This window comes from Hevea brasiliensis, chromosome 13, assembly GCF_030052815.1.
Source record: "Hevea brasiliensis isolate MT/VB/25A 57/8 chromosome 13, ASM3005281v1, whole genome shotgun sequence".
NCBI lineage: Eukaryota > Viridiplantae > Streptophyta > Magnoliopsida > Malpighiales > Euphorbiaceae > Hevea > Hevea brasiliensis.
The window spans coordinates 76,222,090-76,245,571 of NC_079505.1; the positions used below are offsets into that span (position 1 = coordinate 76,222,090).

The 23,482-nt window shown below is 34.8% G+C and overlaps 2 protein-coding genes across 4 annotated transcripts; one reads left to right on the forward strand and one right to left on the reverse strand.

The window, feature by feature from the left end:
* Positions 1-1,750: 1,750 nt before the first annotated feature.
* LOC110650449 (F-box protein SKIP19) lies at positions 1,751-4,822 on the reverse strand. Of its 3 annotated transcripts, none has more exons than XR_002493951.2 (3): positions 4,354-4,820; positions 2,184-2,838; positions 1,751-2,073 (listed from the first exon to the last, which is right to left on the reverse strand). XR_002493951.2 is itself a non-coding variant. In XM_021805410.2 (3 exons), the coding sequence occupies exons 1-2, from the start codon at positions 4,803-4,805 to the stop codon at positions 2,238-2,240; spliced, it is 1,053 nt and encodes a 350-aa protein (XP_021661102.1). In that variant the 5' UTR covers positions 4,806-4,822; the 3' UTR covers positions 1,751-2,073; positions 2,207-2,237. The 3 variants fall into 3 exon arrangements, 2 of the variants coding, with proteins under 2 accessions (XP_021661102.1, XP_057988219.1); XM_021805410.2 differs by having other exon boundaries at positions 2,207-2,838; positions 4,354-4,822; XM_058132236.1 differs by having other exon boundaries at positions 1,751-2,000; positions 2,207-2,838.
* A 947-nt stretch (positions 4,823-5,769) lies between these two features.
* On the forward strand, positions 5,770-22,207 carry LOC110650448 (ABC transporter G family member 7). Its single transcript, XM_058132237.1, has 12 exons — positions 5,770-6,126; positions 6,297-6,487; positions 6,594-6,744; positions 12,419-12,551; positions 16,957-17,158; positions 18,107-18,383; positions 18,845-18,976; positions 19,109-19,329; positions 20,569-20,781; positions 20,926-21,010; positions 21,459-21,747; positions 21,819-22,207. The coding sequence occupies exons 1-12, from the start codon at positions 5,848-5,850 to the stop codon at positions 21,827-21,829; spliced, it is 2,184 nt and encodes a 727-aa protein (XP_057988220.1). The 5' UTR covers positions 5,770-5,847; the 3' UTR covers positions 21,830-22,207.
* The last annotated feature ends 1,275 nt before the right edge of the window (positions 22,208-23,482 follow it).

The following is a 23,482-nucleotide window of genomic DNA, read 5'->3' on the forward strand; positions in this document are numbered from 1 at the left end:
AATAAATAATATCATATAATAAATCAATAATTATATTTATATTTTAATAATATAATAAATGATATAATATATTAAATTAATAATTTTATATTTATTTTAATAATAAAATAAATAATATAATATAATAAATTTATAATTTTATATTCAATAATAAAATAAATTATATAATATATACCCTTATTAATCATTTTACATATTAATAACAGCAACTAAATATAATTTTATTAAACACTTAATATAAATCATCTATCATCAGCTATCAGCTAATCGTTATAGCTATCAGTTAACAGCTGTCAACTACATCTAACAATTAAATCAAACAGGTCCTAAGACTTGATCGGCTTAAGGTCCTTGAAGTTTGTAATAAGCCTAAGCAACTTATAATAAAAAAATAAGGTCAAATGGAAGACGTAAAATTAATAAAATAAATAGATAGAGTCCAACTATACAGTGTGTAATCCATAAGGAGAAAAAAAAAAAAACTTATTCGACTTACAACACAATCAAATAATCGAGGAATTCAGCTTTCTCTTATAAAACATAACAATATTCAATATCACAATGAGGAATTCAACTCACCCTAATCCTAACATTACACATACATAATAAGTTAAATAATTTAGATTTACATCCTACGGAATATTATTAAAGTTACTGTGAAGTTCAAGAATTAAACAAAAGTAACCAAGAAGTTCTCTCACATAAATTATAGGCCATATTTATAATACAAAGAATAAATTTAATACAATTATATATATATTTTTAATTATCAATCCATGGCCTTAAGGAGGCAAGGAGTTCGGCACATATTGAAATTGAAAGGAAGGATAACATTTAAAGGACGCATTATGAATAAACGGATGAGCAAGACAATGGATTGCTGCATTAGTCTCTCTTCTAATGAACATAAAGGAGCAATCCTGAAAACCTTTCGAGAGTTGTGAGATATGAAAGGGCACTGTTTGTATGGAAAGAGGGCTTGGAGGTCCCTTAAGTGAATTGATGACTATCGCCGAGTCGCCTTCGAGTTAATACAGTTATGAGAGAGAGTTTGTATGCTCACTAAGAAAGGGTCTCCCAGTAATGATAGGAAAAGGCGAGCGAATAGGAATAGGAATGCAAACTGTCAACGGCTAATGGGCAACGTAGCAGGCTACAAGTGGTTAGACATGTCAGAAATAACGTACAATTATCAGTCAGATTAGCATCACCCAAAATCTTCACAAGCTCATTTTATGCAGTTAAAACAAGTCCCAACCCTACTGCTCGTCAATCAGGTTCTGACAAAAACGGCGTCGCCTGTGCCCCTTCCTTTATTTCAAAAAAAAAAAAAAAACGCATACAAATTATTAGAGAACAGGAGAGAAAGGTGGTCATGTGAGCAGAAAATGACCGTAACTTGTGCCTACTGAAACTAGTCTTACGTGGCCTATGACTATTAACTTAGAAATTAATCCATTTTATTATAATTATTTCTGCTACATAAAAATTGCAGTTATTATAAATTTAACTGAGAATAAATTTAATAATTATTAAAATTTAATATTTAAATTTAAATTTATACATTTTTTTAAAAATATTTAAAATTATAATTTATTATATATATTTTAATTAATTTTGTAAATATCCTGATACAAATATCTAATTTAGCAATTATCAAACTCATTAAGAGAGATCCAAATCTGAGGCTGAGGCTGAGTTTGGGTGGATTTAACGGAAGCCGTTGCACTTAACAGCAAATAGCACTTCATAACTACGAACGGCAGCTACTTATACGTCATATAAAGCTGGTGAACATAAACACATTCAAGACGTCTAAAACAAAGGGGTTCGGACAAGAAAACAAGAGACCAGAGAGCAACAACAGGACTCTCAAAATGACACATATGCATACTTTACAATTGTTTTATCAAAAGCATCCCAAATATTCCATATACTTTTTCAAGCATCTGCATCGGAATGCCATTGCATAAGCAGCCACATCTCCACCTACAAAACCTCTATAAAATCATCACTACTATCAGCACATCATAGTCGTCCCCCATGGAGAAGTCCAGTTTGAATGCAATTTGTCTGTCCGAAAAAACAAAAACACTTGATACAGAAAGTGAAACAAAATATAGTATAGAAAGGGTACTACACTAAAATATTATAAACATTAAAATGCTAGGTTAGCATCTTACATTCTAAATCTTGATTTCCTCACCTGAATACATCTCAACTTCATCAAAAAGGAGCTAATCAAAATATAGGTGCTCAAAGTCAGACATATCACTGCCACCAGAGAATTCATAGTAGTCATCATCATCAGACAAGAAATCAATCTCAGAAAATCCAGATGGATAGTCTTCCTCAGATGATCCCACGTCAGCAATTTCAGCATCAAAGGGATAGTCATCAGTGGGATCATAGGGATGCCGCAAATCTTTGATCCGTTCAATGCATCTTTTCCCTAAATGTCCGTCCATATTGACATTAAAACATTGGCGCAGATCAAGTGATTCAAGGTGTGGACAACCATCTAGAATGGCTTGCAAGCCTTCATTTGTCAGCTTATTCCCAAAAATTTGAAGGTAGCGCAAATGAGGCATGTGTTCGGCAATAGCTAGTGCCTCTTCATTGCACTCTATATGTGGGTTTCTGCACCCCTGGTTGTTCAGCTTAAATGATTTCAGTAGAGGACAACAACGCCCAACAACTTCAAGAGCTTGTTTTGATAATGAGCAGTATGAAATGTCAAGCTCCTCCAGTAATGGAAATTTTGTGGCTACTTCACTTAATCCCTCATCCGAAATGCTATAGCAACATACAAGCCGAAGTCGTTTGAGATGACTAGATCTGTAAGGTGGTCATCAAAGAACAAAATAGTAGATGTCAGCACATTGATACCAAAAGATAATCAAAACATAAAAGTGAGATTGAGTGTAACATTTTGAATATGGGAACATAAAGAAGCTTAATAAAATATTAGAGAGAAGAATATATCATGTAAGGACACGGATTCCATCATGTCTCACAACATTAAATTTAACCTCCCTGAAACTAGTACACATATGAGGAAACAACAAAATGAAGTGGGTTCTATGTGCAAATTGTAAATCATTTTTTCATAGGCTTCTTTGTTGATGATCAAATGCAAGGAAAATTTTCCTCCTTCCAAGATAACCCATCACTGAAAAAAGATGTACACTCACAGAAAGCATTTGCCAGTTTATCCAGACACAAAATATTAAGACACATAAGAAAGGATCCATAAGCCCAAACCAAATGCTCTTATTACTTGTCCGTCAATTCCTTCATAAAGCCCGCATTTTCTTCACTTCCCTTTCCCTGTTCTTGGAGATAAGAAAAATTATGCAACTGAAAAAGAAAGGAAATTATGCCAAATGCTTCAAAGCTTCCTAGCATTCCTTGTCATTTGTAGGACATTACGTCCTCAGCTACTTAGCTGAATCAATTCAACCACATTAATTAAGGTATAAATAAGAATCAGCATTCTGATAAGTATGTCAGAACACAATACAATAAGTCAACCTGCAAACAACCTGAATTTCAAGCATATAGTGGTCAATAGCCAACAGGATTGCACTTGACTTGAACTAAGTATAAATTTCTTCTCCAATCCAAATGGATATGGGTAGAAATAACCAAGGGAGGATAGGACGACAAGTCTATCCAATTGACGATCTCCCTAGAGACCTAAAGGTCTGACTTAAGAGAAAGAAGGATTTGTCACCTAATCCACTAGGACCTTGAGTTCGGAAACCAATCTCACACTTGGAAAATTTCGCTCAGTCTAAGAAAATCTTGAACTAAGCTAACTCGAACCATAAAGGGACTTCTGATTCTACTTTTCTTACTCTCTTTCCCTCTAACTTCTGATAATTAAGGCAAATTCCTTTTTCTAACAACCAAACAGCTTGATCTGGAAAATGGATTCAGAGTGACCAACTTGTTAGTGTACAACGTTTTCTACTTAGACGCTGATTTAATCTTCGGAAGTCTCAAGGTGGAGATACTCATTCCCGCTATAACCTATTTTTCCTGTATACAAGCTCACATACAAAGGCTTCCTGCCCTAGAATTTCTCAAGGCTAAATTTATTTTCCTCTAAATATAAATTAACAAATTAAGCAATAACAGACAAGACAAGTATCAATAAACACAACGATTCAAATTATCCTCTCACATACAAACACAAAATCATAAGATCAAATTCAATTTGTTCGCACTGTAAGGAGCTTGAGTAATGCACGATAAACGAATTGAAAAAATAATCCAAATTCAATTCAAAATTATCACCACAAAAGAAACCGTTATCAAAAAATTCAACAAGCAAACAACCATCAGTACCTATCAGCTATGTATTGGAGGAGATCATCAGTACCAAAATACTCAATGTTTACATCGACCAAGCCACCAGAACTTCTATCAACAGCATGCCTGCACATTCTCCCAAGATCATAATCCATGTCCCAGAGATCACCCAAATTGTGCATGTCGATCGATCTCCACATAGAGGGGTCCTTGCAGATGCTACGCCATGTGGAGCAGACGAGCTGCGCTGAGGTCAAGATCTCGATCGCCCCCAGCTTCCAAAGGATCGACGCTGTAACGTCCCGCGGCAGCTCCACCCAGTTCCGATACGGCTCTTGTGGCGGAGAGAGCGAATCCATGGCTGACGAATTGCGATTGGAAGGCGAATTGCCAGCTATGCGCTGGTCATTTGGGTCGGTTTCGTTTGCTGGACTTTTCTTAGTGTGGGAACGGTGAAGAGGGCGTTTGGTTTTGTCCACTGTGAACATTAGAAATTGAAATTAAAATTCTATTAATTAAATTTGGCGAATTAGATAAAAATAAAATTTGGAAAGGTTTGTGTTAAATTATAATTATAATTAATTTTTTTCATTATTTTGCACCAGATGCAGCTATATAGGTCGAGTTTGTAATGAGCTTTTTATGCACTTTATTTATATATTTTAATTAATTATATATATATTTTAATTATAAATATTAAATTTTATGATGATTAAATTCATTTTTACATAATTTTTAATTTATATTATATGTATTTTTTTATATATTATAATTGAATTTTAATTAATTCTCAAATATAATAAAAGGGATTAAATTAAATTTTAAAAAATTAACTATAAATTATAATATAATCCTTAAAATTTTGTTTGATTAATAAAATAAAATAATTATTTAATTTAAATTTTATAATGATTATAAAAAATACACTTATGATATGAAATATATTATATTTATTTTCATTGAAATTTTTTACTAAAAAATTATTTTTATTGTTTAAAATATATTTTTGATATCAAAATATTATATTAATTATATAATGAGAATAATTTTCTTTTTATAACATCTCATATAATTTAAATTTGAAGTTCTAATATAATATTTATTTATTTTTTATTTGAAGATCTTCAAATGTATGACTTATTTCCTGGTGATTGAAATTTAGCTTATGATACCGGCTCATAATTCTATTTTCCTCTCTCCATGTTTTCTTTTATGAAGGCTCAATTTGTGAAATCCCATAATTCAACCAGCTTGAAGAATAGCAGGGGACAATGGCGTATTGTATAATTTTCCCACCAGCAGCCAGGAAGTCTTCCTCTTATCCTGAAAGATGACACGTAGCGTTTCTAGAGCAGAAAAATCGAGAAAAAAATTTCACCCAAAAATATCTTGTCGTTAAACGTCATCGACAAAAACGACACCGTACCTTGTATGCAGTAATAAATTTTATCTCATTAGGATCCATACATTATGTACACAGCTTAGTAGCTCAGCTTAAGGGGGCCGCTGGAGCTTGAAGATAGAACGGAAATGGTGTGTTTAGGAGGGAAAATGGTGGGCCAGGTGGTGAAGTTTGGCGGGAACGGTTTCGGCCAGGTTCTGGCGGCTGCCGCAGTGGCTATCTTGGTCCGATTGTTTTCCGGTCCGGGCCCTGCTCTGTTACCGGAGGATGAATTTGCGGATGATGAGAAGAACGGCGTTCCCGGAGATGATAAAGCTGGTGAAGCTTCGGTCAATGGGAAAGTTGTTCCGGTTACTATCCGCTGGAACAACATCACGTGTTCTTTCTCTGATAAATCCTCTAAACAAGTAAGTAGATATTCCACCTCCTAGAAAATTGTAATTTTTTACAGCTTTTCTTCAAGTTCTGCTTTGCTGCTAAGAAAATGTGGAAAAATTTGATTCACTTAGCTAATTTTTCCGAGCATTCATTATGCAATTTCAAGGAAACTAGCAAATTGATGATAGTTTAATTGTAGGTGCGGTTTCTGCTAAAAAATGTGAGTGGAGAAGCAAAGCCTGGAAGATTGCTTGCGATAATGGGGCCATCAGGATCAGGAAAAACGACTTTGCTCAATGTTCTGGCGAGGCAGCTAATGGCATCACCTCGGCTGCATTTATCTGGTCTTTTGGAGGTCAATGGGATACCTATTTCAAATATAGCTTACAAGTATGATTTATTTTGGAAGAAATGATAGTGATTTTATTTTATTTTAGTTTTTACAATCTATTTCCTTGAGTTTTTAGCGATAGTATCAGGTTTATTGTTATTGCAGGTTTGCTTATGTGAGACAGGAGGATCTTCTCTTCTCGCAGCTGACAGTGAGGGAGACACTGTCCCTTGCTGCAGAACTTCAACTTCCAGAGATATCTTCGGTGGAGGAAAGAGATGAGTTTGTGAACAATTTGCTGTTCAAGCTAGGCCTAGTAAGTAGGACTTGTGATATTTGATGTGAATATGTGAAATGAATTGAAAACTCTTGACATGAAATTATCTTCTCTAAATTTGAAGTCTAAGCATTTGCACTTGAAGCTGAACAATCTTAGTTTATATGCTTGAAATAAAAAATGCACCAAGTAATGTCCCGGAAAGATGTTGGAGTTACAATGGTCTCACTTTAAGTACCACCTCCTTAAACAACATTTCTTAGATATGTAGTTCATACAATCCTAATAAAATCAATTCACTGGTAAGTACCGTCTTCTCATAACACTAATACGGTACTAAGGATTTATGCCACGAAGCCATAGATAGACAGGAGTCGCCAACCGAGTAATAATCGGGACACATTCAGTATTTCTTTCGAGGGTCATAGATGACAACTTATTCATTGTAGAGTTTTCACAATCGTCGTTACCATAGCCTAATGTCTAGATTCGGGATAGTGGGTACGTAAGGGGAAGGTTAGGCACCCCTTACGCCTGGTCTAACCTCGTTAATTCGAGTGCCAGTCCTCTACTAATGTTTCTAGAAGTCTTGTTTATTATTCTTTTATTAAAATTTATCCTAAAAATGCAATTCTAATCCTACACACGCAAGTAATTCACGAAAAGTTTGTTGTTTACAAACAATTTTCATGCATAAGTAATTCATATCTATGGGGTTGCTAATTATTTAAATGATATTTACCAGATGATTAAAATTAATTTATTATTGAGAATTTAATTTACAAACAAATTCAATTTCAAATAACCTTAAATTTCTATTTCACCTAATTAATTAAATTTTCACTAAGTTACCCTAAATATAGTTAGTGCTTATGCCCCACAAATAGGACTAGACAGTGAGAGTAAACAAAGGTTTTGGGAAGATATGGATGATTTAATGCAAAGCATACCGAATGAAGAGAATGTTTTCATTGGTGGAGATTTGAATGGGCATGTTGGAAGTGATAGACAAGGTTATGAGAATGTTCATGGAGGTTTTGGTTTTGGCAGTAGAAATGAGGAGGGAAAAAGCATCTTGGATTTTGCTATGGCATACGACCTAATACTAGCAAATACCTACTTTCTAAAAAGAGAGTCACATTTAGTGACTTTCAAAAGTGGGCAACATAGAAGCCAAATTGACTTCCTCGTAACTAGGAAGACAAATAGAGCTCTATGCAAGTATTGCAAGGTCATTCCAGGAGAAGTTTTAACAAGTCAACATCGGTTGGTGGTCTTGGATGTCAAGTTTAGGAACAATTCAAGTAAGGTCAGAAGAAATAGTGTAGCTCGAACAAAGTGGTGGGAGTTCAAAGGAGTAAAGCAAGTGAAGTTCAAAAATGAGCTTCTCGAGTCCGAAGTATGGAGGCTGGATATGGAGGCCAATGATATGTGGATACAGATGGCATAAAAGATTAGAAAAGTAGCTAGAAAAGTACTTGGAGAGTCTAAAGGACATGGACCACCCTCAAAAGAGAGATGGTGGTGGAATGAGGAAGTACAAAAGGCAGTGAAGAGAAAAAGGGAATGGTATAAGAAATTATCTAAATGTGATAATAATGAGGCATATGAACAGTACAAGATAGCAAAGAAAGAGGCAAAAAAGGCAGTTAGTCAAGCAAGAGCACAGGCCTTTGAAAAGTTATATGAGAAACTTGGAACTAAAGAAGGGGAGAAAGATATTTATAGATTAGCAAGGGGAAGAGAAAAGAAATGTCAAGATCTCAATCAAGTTAGGTGCATTAAGGATAAAGAAGGAAAAGTGTTGGTGAAAGATGAGGACATTAAAGAAAGATGGAGAAATTATTTTAATGATCTCTTTAATAATAGTCAAAATGGTAATAGCGTGAATATAGATTATAGAACAATAGAAAAGAATGTGAATTATACTAGAAGTATTAGATCTTTAGAAGTAAAGGAAGCACTTAAGAGAATGAAAGTGGGTAAAGCCTGTGGACCCGATGAAATACCAATTGAAGTGTGGAAGTATTTGGGAGATATGGGAGTGGCATGGTTAACTAAATTATTTAATAAGATTCTAAACTCAAAGAAAATGCCTGATGAATGGAGGAAGAGTATTTTAGTACCTATTTTTAAAAATAAGGGAGACATACAGAGTTGCTCAAATTATAGGGGAATTAAACTCATGAGCCATACTATGAAGTTGTGGGAGAGAGTTGTGGAGCATCGACTACGTCATGATACTTCTATCTCTCTCAATCAATTTGGTTTCATACCCGGTCGTTCAACTATGGAAGCGATCTTTCTCATTAAAAGTTTGATGGAAAAATATAGAGATGTGAAGAAAGATCTACACATGGTTTTTATTGATTTGGAGAAGGCTTATGATAGTGTTCCAAGAGAGGTCTTATGGAATGTGTTAGAACAAAAGAGGGTATCTATTAGGTACATACAAGTATTGAAAGATATGTATGAAGGAGCAACTACTATTGTGCGCACAGTGGGAGGGGACACAAGAGATTTTCCGATCTCAATTGGATTACACCAAGAATCAGCCATAAGCTCTTACCTTTTTACATTAGTTTTAAATGAACTGACGAAACATATACAAGAGAGTATTCCTTTTTGCATGATGTTTGCGGATGATATTGTTCTGATAGATGAGACACGAGAAGGAGTCAATAGAAAGCCAGAACTTTGGAGAAGTACTCTAGAGTCAAAGGGTTTTAAGTTAAGTAGAACGAAGACAGAATACATGCATTGCAAGTTCAGTGAAGGCCAAACTGGTGATAGGGAAGGAGTTAGTTTGAATGGAGTGATACTGCCCCAAAGTAATCACTTTAAATATCTAGGCTCAGTCCTTCAAGTAGATGGGGGATGTGAGGAGGATGTTAGTTATAGGATTAAAGCCGGACGGTTGAAGTGGAGACGTGCCACGGGAGTTTTATGTGATCGTAAGATTCCTAATAAATTGAAAGAAAAATTTTACCGTACAGCCATACGACCGCCTATGTTATATGGTAGTGAGTGTTGGGCACTGAAAGAGTCGTATGCATCTAAGATAAGAGTTGCAGAGATGAGAATGTTAAGGTGGATGAGTGGCCATACTAGACTAGATAAAGTCCGTAATAAGAGTATTAGAGAAAAGATAGGAGTGGTGCCAATTGTAGATAAGTTGAGAGAAGGGAGATTGAGGTGGTTTGGTCATGTGAAGCGTAGACATACGGAGGCTTCAGTTAGACAAGTAGAGCACATTAGGTTAGAGGATAGAAAGAAAAAAAGGGGTAGACCTAAATTGACTTGGAGGAGAGTAGTACAACATGACCTTGAAGCATTACATATTTCTGAGGATTTAACCCAAAATCGTTCAGAATGGAGAAAGCGAATCCATATAGCTGACCCCAAATTTTTGGGATAAAGGCTTAGTTGAGTTGAGTTGAGTTGAGTATCACATAAGGCTCAAACAATCACAACCTAATAAAGATTTCTAACATGTAAATTTATTTTACAATTATCAAGTATTAAATTAAATTTATTTTACATGTCAAGGTTAGTTTAATTTACAAATAAGATTAATTTTAATTTACAAAGTATTTATTTAAATTAATTACATGCAAAAGTCAGTTAAATTAAAAACAAAATTAATTTTAATTTACCAAATAAAAATCCTATTATTATTACAATTTCATGCCAATGGTTATTATAGGAATTTAGGATTACTTACTTGTTAGTAATTGCAGTTGTCATTGGGGTAAGCTACCCTTAAAAAAGGGTCTTCCCTTCTAGTATGGCAATGATATCCCTGGCTTACTCCCATTTAGCTCCATGTAAGTTCTATGCAAATGTCCTCTTTGGTACTTACTTTAGGGCTACTTACTAATTTTGTATGTAATAAAAAAATACAGAAACTAAAGAAAATAAATAAAATAAGAAAATACAAATAACAATTTACGTTGAATTCTAACTCTAGTCTCCTAAAAGAGTTAAAATTCCTAATCAGTTATATCTACTTAATGGTCTAAGTCTTCTAACATGATCCAAATACTTCATAACACTTCTTGAATTAAAAAAACACAGAAAAATAGATCAAATATCAATTAAAACCCAAAAACACACAAGAATTTGCATAAACATATAATTTTCAGATTTTGGCAGATTGACAGTAGTAAGGAATCTGATTTTTAAAAAATAGTTAGATATGCCTAAAAATCATGAAAAAATTACAGAAGATAGCCAACACATCATACAAGATCATAAAATTTATAAACCAAACAAAACCCTAACCGAATGATCTACATAAATCGTAACTTTCTTAAGTGACAGAATCGCACTATTTTTTTGTAAAATTCACAACTCATTAGCCACAGAATGAATGCAAAACCAATTGGAAAAAATTCATAAGATTTTGAAATTAATTTTAGACACCAGATTCACACAAAATTATTAAGAAACAAGGTAGATATGAGCTTCATAAGTCGTGTATACTGCAAATTGGATTTTACAGGGACCCTAACTTCAAACAGTCATAACTTATAAAATACAAAAGCTTTTTCAGTGATTTTTGAGCCTAAAACTAATAGAATTTCGTGAAGAATATGAATATGAATATAATTTTACTAAAATTTTTACATATTTAGAAAATAACAAAAAATATTAAAAACGCGAGACAAAAAACTGAATATGTGCAGAGTTGTGTATCCCTTCAAATTAAACATGATTACATGATCCACATGAACATGTAAGATAAATTAAAAGACAAAAAATATAGAACTAAATATTACGTGGCATAGATCTTGAAAAGAAAACAACAAAAACTAACCTTCAAGAAATCTTGCATGAAAATCTTCTTGAAGAAAAGAAAAAAAATAAGAAAGGACTAAAAAAATTTCTAATTATCTCTAAATTTTCTATAGCTCTAAGGTATTTCTAAATAGCCATGATATTTCTGAACCTCCCCCTTTTTTGTTTTCTCCAGTAGAGTATTTATAGGGTTTTGAGAGAGAAGTGTAATAGGATTTGGAGTCTTAAGGTGACAAGGTTTAGATAACTTAAACAACTGGGGTTGTAGAATTTGGGTGAGATTGGGATATGGGTATGGTGTTCCAACTAATAGGAAGAGAGGGAAAGGGGGGCAGAACCAATAGGTAGTGAGGAAGAGAGTGGGACCAAGTGGGAGAGAGAGTTTGTATGGGAGAGGGAGAGAGAAAAAAATATTTTTTTATTTTAATTTTCAGAAAATAAATTAAATGGATTCTATTTAAAATTTCTAACTAGGCTTTCTTCAGTCCATAGGGCCCAATTAAACTTAATTAGGTCTATTTAAGAACTACCCATATTAAATTTAAACAAAATAAAATTTTATTTAAATTTAATTAATTTTTCAAAAATATATTATTATTCTTTTCTTCAAGAACATGCCATGAAATTAATAATTCAGTTCCATGCCTCCAATTATATCCTACAATCATACAATTTTTCATAATCGGGTTCCCTATGGCCTCAATGCACATACTCATCACAAAATAAGAGTCTACTGTAACTTGGTTTCTTCATCAATATCTCTTATGAGTAAATAATTCAAAATAACCATAGCGGTTTTAATGTGAAGCGATCATGCACTATGATTCATCTTTCACTTATTTTATTTCATTCTATTACTTCTGATTTAATTTGATTTCTTTCTGGGGTTTGCTTTTGTTCTTTATTTTCAAAGGTCAGCTGTGCTGATTCCATTGTTGGTGATGCAAAAGTTCGTGGGATAAGTGGTGGTGAAAAGAAACGATTATCGCTAGCATGTGAACTTATTGCCAGCCCATCTGTCATATTTGCTGATGAGCCCACAACAGGTATGCATGCTCCATGTGATCTGCTCAGACGATAGTCCTCAATGGGTCTTCTTTCGCAAGTTACATTTCATATGTCATATTTTCACCTGTGTCTCACTCCATGATTTGCATTTTCTATATAAAGCAATAATTATTAAATGTAAATCACTTAGACGGTGTTTGGTTTGGCTTATAAGTTGGTCAAACCTACTTAGAAATAGAAAGTTGTAAGCATATTAGCGTTTGATTTAGCTTATAAGTTAAAAAAAAAAACCTACTTAAAATAAGTAAAAAATACTATATTATCCTAACAATTTTTAAAAGCATTATCCTCATTTTAACACTATAACACTTAATTACATATCCTTTTTGGTAATTTCAATAAATTAAATTACTTTTAAGCACTTTTTAACTAAACACTTAAACTACTTAAAAGTTTTTTTTAAGTAACTTTACCTAATAATTAATTACTTATTTTTAATTTGACTCATAAATTAAAAAATATATTTTAGGTTAAAAGTTAAAAGTAAGTAGGCAAACCAAATATTCTCTTAGTTAAACTTAACAGAAGTGGGGTAAACTCCTTATCAATTGAATCTTAATGCACCTTAGAGGTCTTGGTAGGAGTAGAAAGAAATAGAGGTTATAATATGCCATGTGTTGGCTGTGATTTCAACTAGTTGGTTGTATTTTTCAACCAAAATTTACATATGCAGTTCTTGTGTGACAAATTTATTCTTCGCTTCTTATAGACTTTTTGTCAGGGTCTAAGAATGGTGTTCTCAGTTAATATTCAATGTGATTGGAGAGTGCTCCATTAGACTCTAATATATTAACAATTTCTCTATATGTATTGAAATTTCCCTTTTTCTTTGAAATAAAGTCCTCTTGCTGAAAAAGAAAAGGAAAAAGAATCTTCTCAACTCAACTCAACTCAACTAAGCCTTTATCCCAAAAAATTTGGGGTTGGCTATATGGATTCGCTTTTTCCACTCTGAACGATTTTGGGTTAAATCCTCAGAAATGTGTAATGCTTCTAAGTCATGTTGTACTACTCTCCTCCAAGTTAATTTAGGTCTACCCCTTTTTTTCTTTCTATCCTCTAACCTAATGTGCTCTACTTGTCTAACTGGAGCCTCCGTATGTCTACGCTTCACATGACCAAACCACCTCAATCTCCCTTCTCTCAACTTATCTTCAATTGGCACCACTCCTACCTTTTCTCTGATACTCTCATTACGGACTTTATCTAGTCTAGTATGGCCACTCATCCACCTTAACATTCTCATCTCTGCAACTCTTATCTTAGATGCATACGACTCTTTCAGTGCCCAACACTCACTACCATATAACATAGCCGGTCGTATGGTCAGACAAAAATTTTCCTTTTAATTTATTGGGAATCTTACGATCACATAAAACTCCCGTGGCACGTCTCCACTTCAACCATCCGGCTTTAATCCTATGACTAACATTCTCCTCACATCCCCCATCTACTTGAAGGACTGAGCCTAGATATTTAAAGTGATTACTTTGCGACAGTACCACCCCATTCAAACTAACTCCTTCCCTATCACCAGTTTGGCCTTCACTGAACTTGCAATGCATGTATTCTGTCTTCGTTCTACTTAACTTAAAACCTTTTGACTCTAGAGTACTTCTCCAAAGTTCTAACTTCCTATTGACTCCTTCTCGTGTCTCATCTATCAGAACAATATCATCCGCAAACATCATGCACCAAGTAATACTCTCTTGTATATGTTTCGTCAGTTCATCTAAAATTAATGTAAAAAGGTAAGGGCTTATGGCTGATCCTTGGTGTAATCCAATTGAGATCGGAAAATCACTTGTGTCCCCTCCCACTGTGCGCACAATAGTAGTTGCTCCTTCATACATATCTTTCAATACTTGTATGTACCTAATAGATACCCTCTTTTGTTCTAACACATTCCATAAGATCTCTCTTGGAACACTATCATAAGCCTTCTCCAAATCAATAAAAACCATGTGTAGATCTTTCTTCACATCTCTATATTTCTCCATCAAGCTTCTAATGAGAAAGATCGCTTCCATAGTTGAACGACCGGACATGAAACCAAATTGATTGAGAGAGATAGAAGTATCATGACGTAGTCGATGCTCCACAACTCTCTCCCACAACTTCATAGTATGGCTCATGAGTTTAATTCCCCTATAGTTTGAGCAACTCTGTATGTCTCCCTTATTTTTAAAAATAGGTACTAAAATACTCTTCCTCCATTCATTAGGCATTTTCTTTGAGTTTAGAATCTTATTAAATAATTTAGTTAACCATGCCACTCCCATATCTCCCAAATACTTCCACACTTCAATTGGTATTTCATCGGGTCCACAGGCTTTACCCACTTTCATTCTCTTAAGTGCTTCCTTTACTTCTAAAGATCGAATCCTTCTAGTATAATTTACATTCTTTTCTATTGTTCTATAATCTATATTCACGTTATTACCATTTTGACTATTATTAAAGAGATCATTAAAATAATTTCTCCATCTTTCTTTAATGTCCTCATCTTTCACCAACACTTTTCCTTCTTTATCCTTAATGCACCTAACTTGATTGAGATCTTGACATTTTCTTTCTCTACTCCTTGCTAATCTATAAATATCTTTCTCCCCTTCTTTAGTTCCAAGCTTCTCATATAACTTTTCAAAGGCCTGTGCTCTTGCTTGACTAACTGCCTTTTTTGCCTATTTCTTTGCTATCTTGTACTGTTCATATGCCTCATTATTATCACATTTAGGTAATTTCTTATACCATTCCCTTTTTCTCTTCACTGCCTTTTGTACTTCCTCATTCCACCACCATCTCTCTTTTGAGGGTGGTCCATGTCCTTTAGACTCTCCAAGTACTTTTCTAGCTATTTCTCTAATCTTTGATGCCATCTGTATCCACATATCATTGGCCTCCATATCTAGCTTCCATACTTCGGACTCGAGAAGCTCATTTTTGAACTTCACTTGCTTTACTCCTTTGAACTCCCACCACTTTGTTCGAGCTACACTATTTCTTCTAACCTTACCTGAATTGTTCCTAAACTTGACATCCAAGACCACCAACCTATGTTGACTTGTTAAAGCCTCTCCTGGAATGACCTTGCAATCCTTGCATAGAGCTCTATTTGTCTTCCTAGTTAAGAGGAAGTCGATTTGGCTTCTATGTTGCCCACTTTTGAAAGTCACTAAATGTGATTCTCTTTTTATAAAGTAGGTATTTGCTAGTATTAGGTCGTATGCCATAGCAAAATTCAGGATGTTTTTGCCCTCCTCATTTCGACTGCCAAAACCAAAACCTCCATGAACATTCTCATAACCTTGCCTATCACTTCCTACATGTCCATTCAAATCTCCACCAATGAAAACATTCTCTTCATTCGGTATGCTTTGCATTAAATCATCCATATCTTCCCAAAACCTTTGTTTACTCTCACTGTCTAGTCCTATTTGTGGGGCATAAGCATTAACTATATTTATTATTTCTCCTTCTAGTACTAGCTTTACTAGTATAATTCTATCTCCTACTCTTTTCACAGCTACTACTGCGTCTTTCAATGTTCTGTCTATGATGATACCCACTCCGTTCTTATTTCTCTCCTTTCCGGTAAACCACAGTTTGTACCCTGAATTACCTACTTCCTTACTTTTCTCTCCTACCCATTTAGTCTCCTGAATGCAAGCAATATTCACCCTTCTCCTTTCCAAGGTATCCACAAGCTCCATTAATTTTCCTGTAAGTGATCCAACATTCCAAGTACCAACCCTGATCCTCCTCCTATCCTGCTCCTTCCTAATTGGTCTTCTTCTATGATATCTTCTATTGTTTTCTATATCTATCTTGTGTTCTGTTCCACTATTTGTTCTACTATCTGTCCTATAGACTAACTTCTTTACCCACACCCGTCCATGATGTGGGAACCCTTGCTCACTTAACACGCCGGCATGGCGCGTCGCTTTCGGTGAACGCCCTACACCCTTGCATATTTATCACTACACCCGGGCTCCGATGTAGCGCGTCGTTAGTAGAGGACGCCCCAACGTTTATATCATTTGAATCCATATCATAGGGTGTGACGAAATTTTTATGCTGGTTGTCACCTACCGCAACCCTCCTCCTTTACCCGGGCTTGGGACCGGCTAAGCGCAAACTACTTAGGCGGAGTTAAAAAGAATCTTGATGTAATGAATTTTTGTTGCATTGAACTGTTAGCAAATAGACAATTGTAATGTGATTGGGTCCAATCAAATTTGAAAAAAGCGGCTGTTATTTCTGGGCTTAGTTATGCTGCTTTAAGCTACAGTTTTTTATTAGCTTCATTCGCAAGAACTGAAAAATCAATTTACTGTTGTTCCAGTGATTTATGTTGTTGACTGCTGAATCGATGTTTTTCAGGGCTTGATGCTTTCCAGGCAGAGAGAGTGATGGAAACTCTCCGACAACTTGCACAGGATGGACATACTGTAATTTGTTCTATTCACCAGCCCAGAGGTTCTGTGTACAGTAAATTTGATGACATTGTTTTGCTAACAGAGGGTGCACTTGTTTATGCTGGTCCTGCACATGATGAACCACTGGCATACTTCACAAAGTTTGGGTTAGCCAGACCTCTTTTTTCTCTTGTTGATTATCTTTATGGTTCATACTATGGATAGATTGTTTGTTATTTTCAAGATCTTTTGAATTTGCGACATTTCTCTAAATTATTACTGTGGGGTTTAGGAAGATATGAAGATCCAGGTTACATAATACATACTAAAGGAAAAAATTTTTGGTTAGCTTAAAGAATTGCACAAATGGATGCAAGCCCATGAAATTCACCTACCATCACTTGAGAATCAATGCTGCTGCTGGAAGTGGATGTGGAACTAATGTCTGCCATGTGGATATACCCTTTTATTCATTCAATTATAGTTATCTGTTGATCAACTCAACTTTTCTAACATTTGTAATTTTTCAACATCTTAATTTTGATCTTGTACATCTTATGATGTTTCATCATTGTGTTATAGAAGTTCTGATAGGTATTATGGGTAGACTATCCACAAATAAATACTTCCAGCTTGCATCATTCGCCTTTAGTTTAATGTTGTATTATTTGGACCAGGGTATTATATATAGCAGTTTCTGTTGAATATGTTGCCTCCCCTTTCTATGGCATATAACTTTCTTCTTACATAGAAATAATAAATTATGATTTGTTATGTGTAGGTGTGTGCAACGTTGAATAGTTTTCATTTCTCTTCTGGTTTTTTACTTTGGAACATTTGATAGCATTTTTTTAATGTGTTTTGTTTTCCTATTTAGAAGCTTTTCCTTTGTGTTTTATTACTGTTATTCTTTGCTAGCATTATCCATTTCCATGTAAAAAAACTTGAGCTGTAGACTAGGCTTACTGTCTTCACTGCTGTAGTTTTTCAAAAAGAAACAGAAATATGTTTCATTTGTGCATATAAGTGATGATTGATCATGTAAATGAATATATAGATGATTTTGCTACTGTTAATTTTCAAGAGAACTGATTAATAATTGATTCATTCAACAGGTATCGTTGCTCAGATCATGTTAATCCAGCTGAATTTTTGGCTGATCTCATATCTGTTGACTACAGTTCTGCTGAAAGTGTGTATTCTTCCCGGAAAAGGATAGATGGCCTTGTTGAGTCATTCTCAGAACAATTATCAACTGTGCTTTATGCAACTCCCTTTGCCAGCAGGGAGAGCCCTAAGAATGGCAAGAAGTTAAGCAAGAAAACTGTTGTAAAAAGGAAAGAGACTTGGTGGAGGCAGTTCTGGTTGCTCCTCAAACGTGCATGGATGCAAGTTAGTTTCTCAACTGTCAAATAATTTTTATTTGTCCAAATGTTCTCATTCTATGACATGGTGTGACGCAGCCAATGCCTTATATCTCAGAAAAAGGAAGTCTTCTCAAATAGTTGGTTTAAAAATAAATTACAGCCATGACATTGTTTTACTTAGTTTTTTCTGTATCCTTAATCTTAGCTTCTCTATTTAACTACTAGTCAGCCAAACGCAATTTCTGAGAGCAAAACTCTTATCTTTTACCCAATTTTAGATGACTGATTCACTCCTTGGAACTAGAATGGCAAACACAGAAATACAGTGTAGGACAGAATTTTGTTATGCAAATTCATTGAATGTATTGGATTCTTGTCGAAAATGAATGGGACTTCTAGGATGGTCAATAAACCCTTGTAGTTTGTTCACATATATCAGTTCTCAATTAACTATAACCTGATTGGCTCCTTTTATTGAGTTGTTAGGCTTCTCGTGATGGGCCAACAAACAAAGTTCGGGCAAGAATGTCAATTGCGTCAGCTATAATATTTGGATCAGTTTTCTGGAGAATGGGAAGATCTCAGACGTCAATACAGGACAGGATGGGATTGCTCCAGGTGTGTTACGTCGTTGATAATCTTTTGAATATTTTAATATATTACTGTGGCAGTATACTTATATGGAGTTTGACAAAATTGCCTCAAGCTACAGTTCCTTGATACTTTATATGGACATTTGATCTTTCTCAGGTTGCAGCAATAAACACAGCAATGGCTGCTCTCACGAAAACCGTGGGTGTGTTTCCCAAGGAACGTGCAATTGTGGATAGAGAGCGTGCAAAGGGATCTTATGCATTAGGACCATATCTGCTTTCTAAATTGATAGCTGAGATTCCTGTTGGAGCTGCATTTCCATTAATGTTTGGTGCTGTATTGTATCCCATGGCACGTCTCCATCCCACTTTGTCTAGGTTTGTTCGTCTACCATTTTGATTGTTTTGACAAAGATATCGATATACAACCAGAAAATCAAGGCACTACATGATTCTAAGCTAAAAGATGGGACATTAACAGAATTTGACCAAGCAATGACTCTAAACATAAAGAAAATTTCTGCAGTAACTTGAATGATAATGCCTCAGAATCTCATATTACTGGGGGGTTCATGACGTCCCAATAATTGGGGGAGGGGAGAACCTCGACTAGTCTCCTTGATTAGCATGTCTCAACATCAGGCCAATGTGCAACCTTGCAATTTTTTTTTTTTGGGAATAAATGTTATAGGGCTTTTATATAATTTAGAGATGCAACTGAATAGCAAAATACTTGGATATATGTGTTTAGTGAGAAAGACTTGTAAGTAGAAATGAAAAATTGAAGGCCCCAAAAGGAACAAGAATATCGGAAATTTTCCTTGGTGGTAAGTCCATAATCCCCAAAAGTAGTCATCTCTTAAGTAGATGACACTGATTTTGCAGTCCCTAGATTTATCTAATGGAACATTTTTCATTTTTGTTTATGGAATAAAATAAAGTAGGATATATTGTCATGTGAACCTCAATCTAAGTGTTCTTTTTATGCTGAACTTATTTGGATGCAAGTATGTGAGATGACATCAGGAGGTGCAAAATGCTTACCTTCGAGCCTAAAACTGCTTACTTGAATCACAAGGAGAGTTAAAAATTCTAGTCAGTTGATTATGCTATTTCCATTTCCTCCTTATAGAATTTTCTTGCTGATTAGACTATGATGTTGCTTATTTCCTTCTTCATAACTACAATAGTTTTCAACTCAATGATGGTTACTGATTTTCCTTTGCTAATAGAATTTCCTGGTTGGTATAGAAAACTTTTTCACTTATTATTATGTCTCTGTTGCAACATTTATTAGACGTGATAACATTAATCAATGTTAATGATGTGATGGGGAAAATTTGTATCAAGCATGTGGTGCACATGAAAATAGTGCACTTTCATCTCAGTCACAATCATAGGGGGTGTCCATCTATGAATTTAGCTTGTGAATTCAACATGAATGTGAGAAGAGAGTGCATTATTTTCATGTGCACCATGGATTCTGAATAATTCCTCTGTTGGACTGGCTAGTTTGCGTATCTTTATTGTTGATGCATGGAAGGCAATCTGTTAAGGAATTTATTGGTTATTCCATTCATAATTCATGAAGTTACTGAATTATAACTCATGTTCTAGGTTTGGAAAGTTCTGTGGAATTGTGACAGCAGAATCATTTGCTGCATCTGCAATGGGTCTAACTGTCGGAGCTATGGCTCCAACCACTGAAGCAGCAATGGCACTAGGACCTTCTCTTATGACAGTTTTTATTGTATTTGGAGGGTATTATGTCAATGCAGATAATACACCAATCATCTTCCGATGGATACCTAATGTTTCTCTGATAAGATGGTAAACTGCTAATCATTCATATTTTAGACCCTTTCTTTCTAATTTTTTTACTAGATGATGATACACCAATCATCTTCCATTGTTCACCCACCTCCCCTCCTCTTATCAGTGATTGTGACTCCCTTGTCTTCTTGTGTTTTTTAGGGCCTTTCAAGGGCTTTGTATAAATGAATTTAGCGGACTTAAGTTTGATCACCAGCATTCATTTGATATTGAAACTGGTGAACAGGTAAGCTGACTTCATGGATTCCAGTATTTTAGATTGCAGCAAAAAAGGGTTTCCTGTTTTGGTGAAGAAAAACAGAATTTTCAAAAAAAAAAAGATTTATTTTAATTAGAACCTTAATCACATTGAAGATTTAACTGGAAATTTGATTTTGCCAGGGAAAAATGTCATACAGTTATATAAAGATGTTCCGTAATATTGTTTGTCTTTTAATCTTTTACGATTATGGTAAACTAGTCATATGCAATTGCATTTTGCACAGAAAATTAAAGATATAATTATAGAATAGTTTTAGTGACCAGCTCAACTAGTTCTCTTCTACTGTGAATTCTTTTGTAGTAACTGGAAATTCTACAGAAAAGACATTGTCAAATTGGCTAATTTATTTTAACAAGTTAAGCTGCCACTTCTCTGAAGTTGATTTATATGTATATTAAATCTTATTTTGCAGGCACTCGAGCGGCTCTCCTTTGGAGGAAGTCACATTAATGATACTGTGATAGCTCAAAGTAGAATTTTGTTATTTTGGTATTGCACTACTTACCTTATCCTCCAAAAAAACAAGCCCAAATACCAACAGCTTGAGTCACTGCCTCTTGAACAAATCCAACCACAGCTACAGCTTGAGCCCGTGGAACCTGACAAAGTCAAACAACTAAACCCTCCAATGAAACAAGTCGAATTGAACCAGCAGCTTGAATCACCAGCTCTTGACCAAATTCGACCATTTATCTTAGAAGGTTTGTAATTATTTGGGCATTAATGATATTGTTATAAGATGTGCCTGTATTTATTGATTTATCTGATACAGGTGCTAAGTAAAGATGTCTATTGCAATAAAGGAGGTCTCGTGCCTTTTCTGAGCTACTCTTATAGAACATGGCAACAATAAGTTGATTTATGTATATCTGAAACTGAAGCAGCTTAGAAATCTCTCTGTGGAATATCAAATTATGTCATCTGCCAGTATAATTGAATGTTGGCACTCTGGTATTGTCCTCTATTGCGCCAAATCATATTCAAGCATATGCGCTCCCTGGGGTAAAGACAATGACTTAGCATGCATAGAAAGACATAAGAGCATAACAGTGTGTATTCTTTTACCCAGCATGAGCAACCATTTTCGTTGACGTCAGTCTGTTCTGCCATTTTGAATTTTTTAATGCATTGATAGAACACCGACTCTTTTTGCATTTAAAAGTTCTAACTTAAAACTAGCTTTGATAAGCATTTGTAGTTTTGTATCAGTAGAGAAGGCGACATGGATATAGCTTCCAAGATATGCTTGATTTCCTTGTGACGCTTTCAACTGAATGCTTTTCATGTTGGGGGAGAGACAGAGAGAGAGTGTGTGTGTGTTTGATTTCAATCTTTTTCACTTTCGGCTGTTGCAATGAGAACGATGTTGGCAAATTCAGTTCACCCTAATATTTACATACACATGGGATGTGTTGATCATGTCATTTTCATCAATATGCTCCCAGAGAGAGAGAGAGAGAGAGAGAGAGTCAAAAAGGTTGCCGCCAGACTGCGTGAAAAATGTGAAGAAAAATCCAAATGTAAAGTTGGCACGTTCTTGAAGAATCATTTTCCCAACTTCCTACCCAATCAAATTACGCTTTATTTTATGTCTGTCATTGTGATAATCATCAACTCTTGCATATACAAGCCATAATCGGTAACCTTACGAAACCCATTTAGAAACTCATTTTAAAAGTAACCCTCTTCCAAAACAAAAAGGCAATACCATTAGTGGAACCAACCAATCGACACTCATCATCTACCCCAGTCCCAGCTCACCCATTTACTGCCAAATTGTTGCACTTGAACCAAAAGATTAGCCTTAAACCTTCCTGCAAGATTTCAGCTTCAAAAAGAGACGGATATGGCTGCTATAATGAGGGCAAATCGGTGGACCAAAACATGATCATTCTCTTCAGGAGATGAGGGAGGCGAATTATGAGTACCTCTGCGAGTGGATTGAATGGGAGAAGCAATATATTACAGACTGCATTAATTCTCATGTATGTGAAACAGTGGGATTTTTGCAATCTGTAATGTTGAACGCATGGCCTTTGGATTGCTTGCTCTGTTCATGTTGAGTATGCCAACCTCAACTGTGATAATTATGTAGCACTTGTGGGGTTGGATGAGTTTGCTCATTGCTTTAACTCTAGAATATTTGTTAACATGTTTATCTTATTATAGATTTTTCCCCCTTATTCTTGCTGTTGTGAGCTACAAGGGTAATAATAAAGTTCCACCTTGAAAAGGATTAATAGATGAGAAGGATAGCTGGGGTTTTTAATTTAACCTGCTTATCAGAATGATATATATGTATATATATATATATATACAAAAATCATTTTTAAAATGAATTTAGGTTTGAGTTGAAGCTAAACACACATATCCAACTCAGTGCTAAGATTTAGAAAAAAAATTTAATTATGAGCTAAGGACGTTGGACATTTTCAA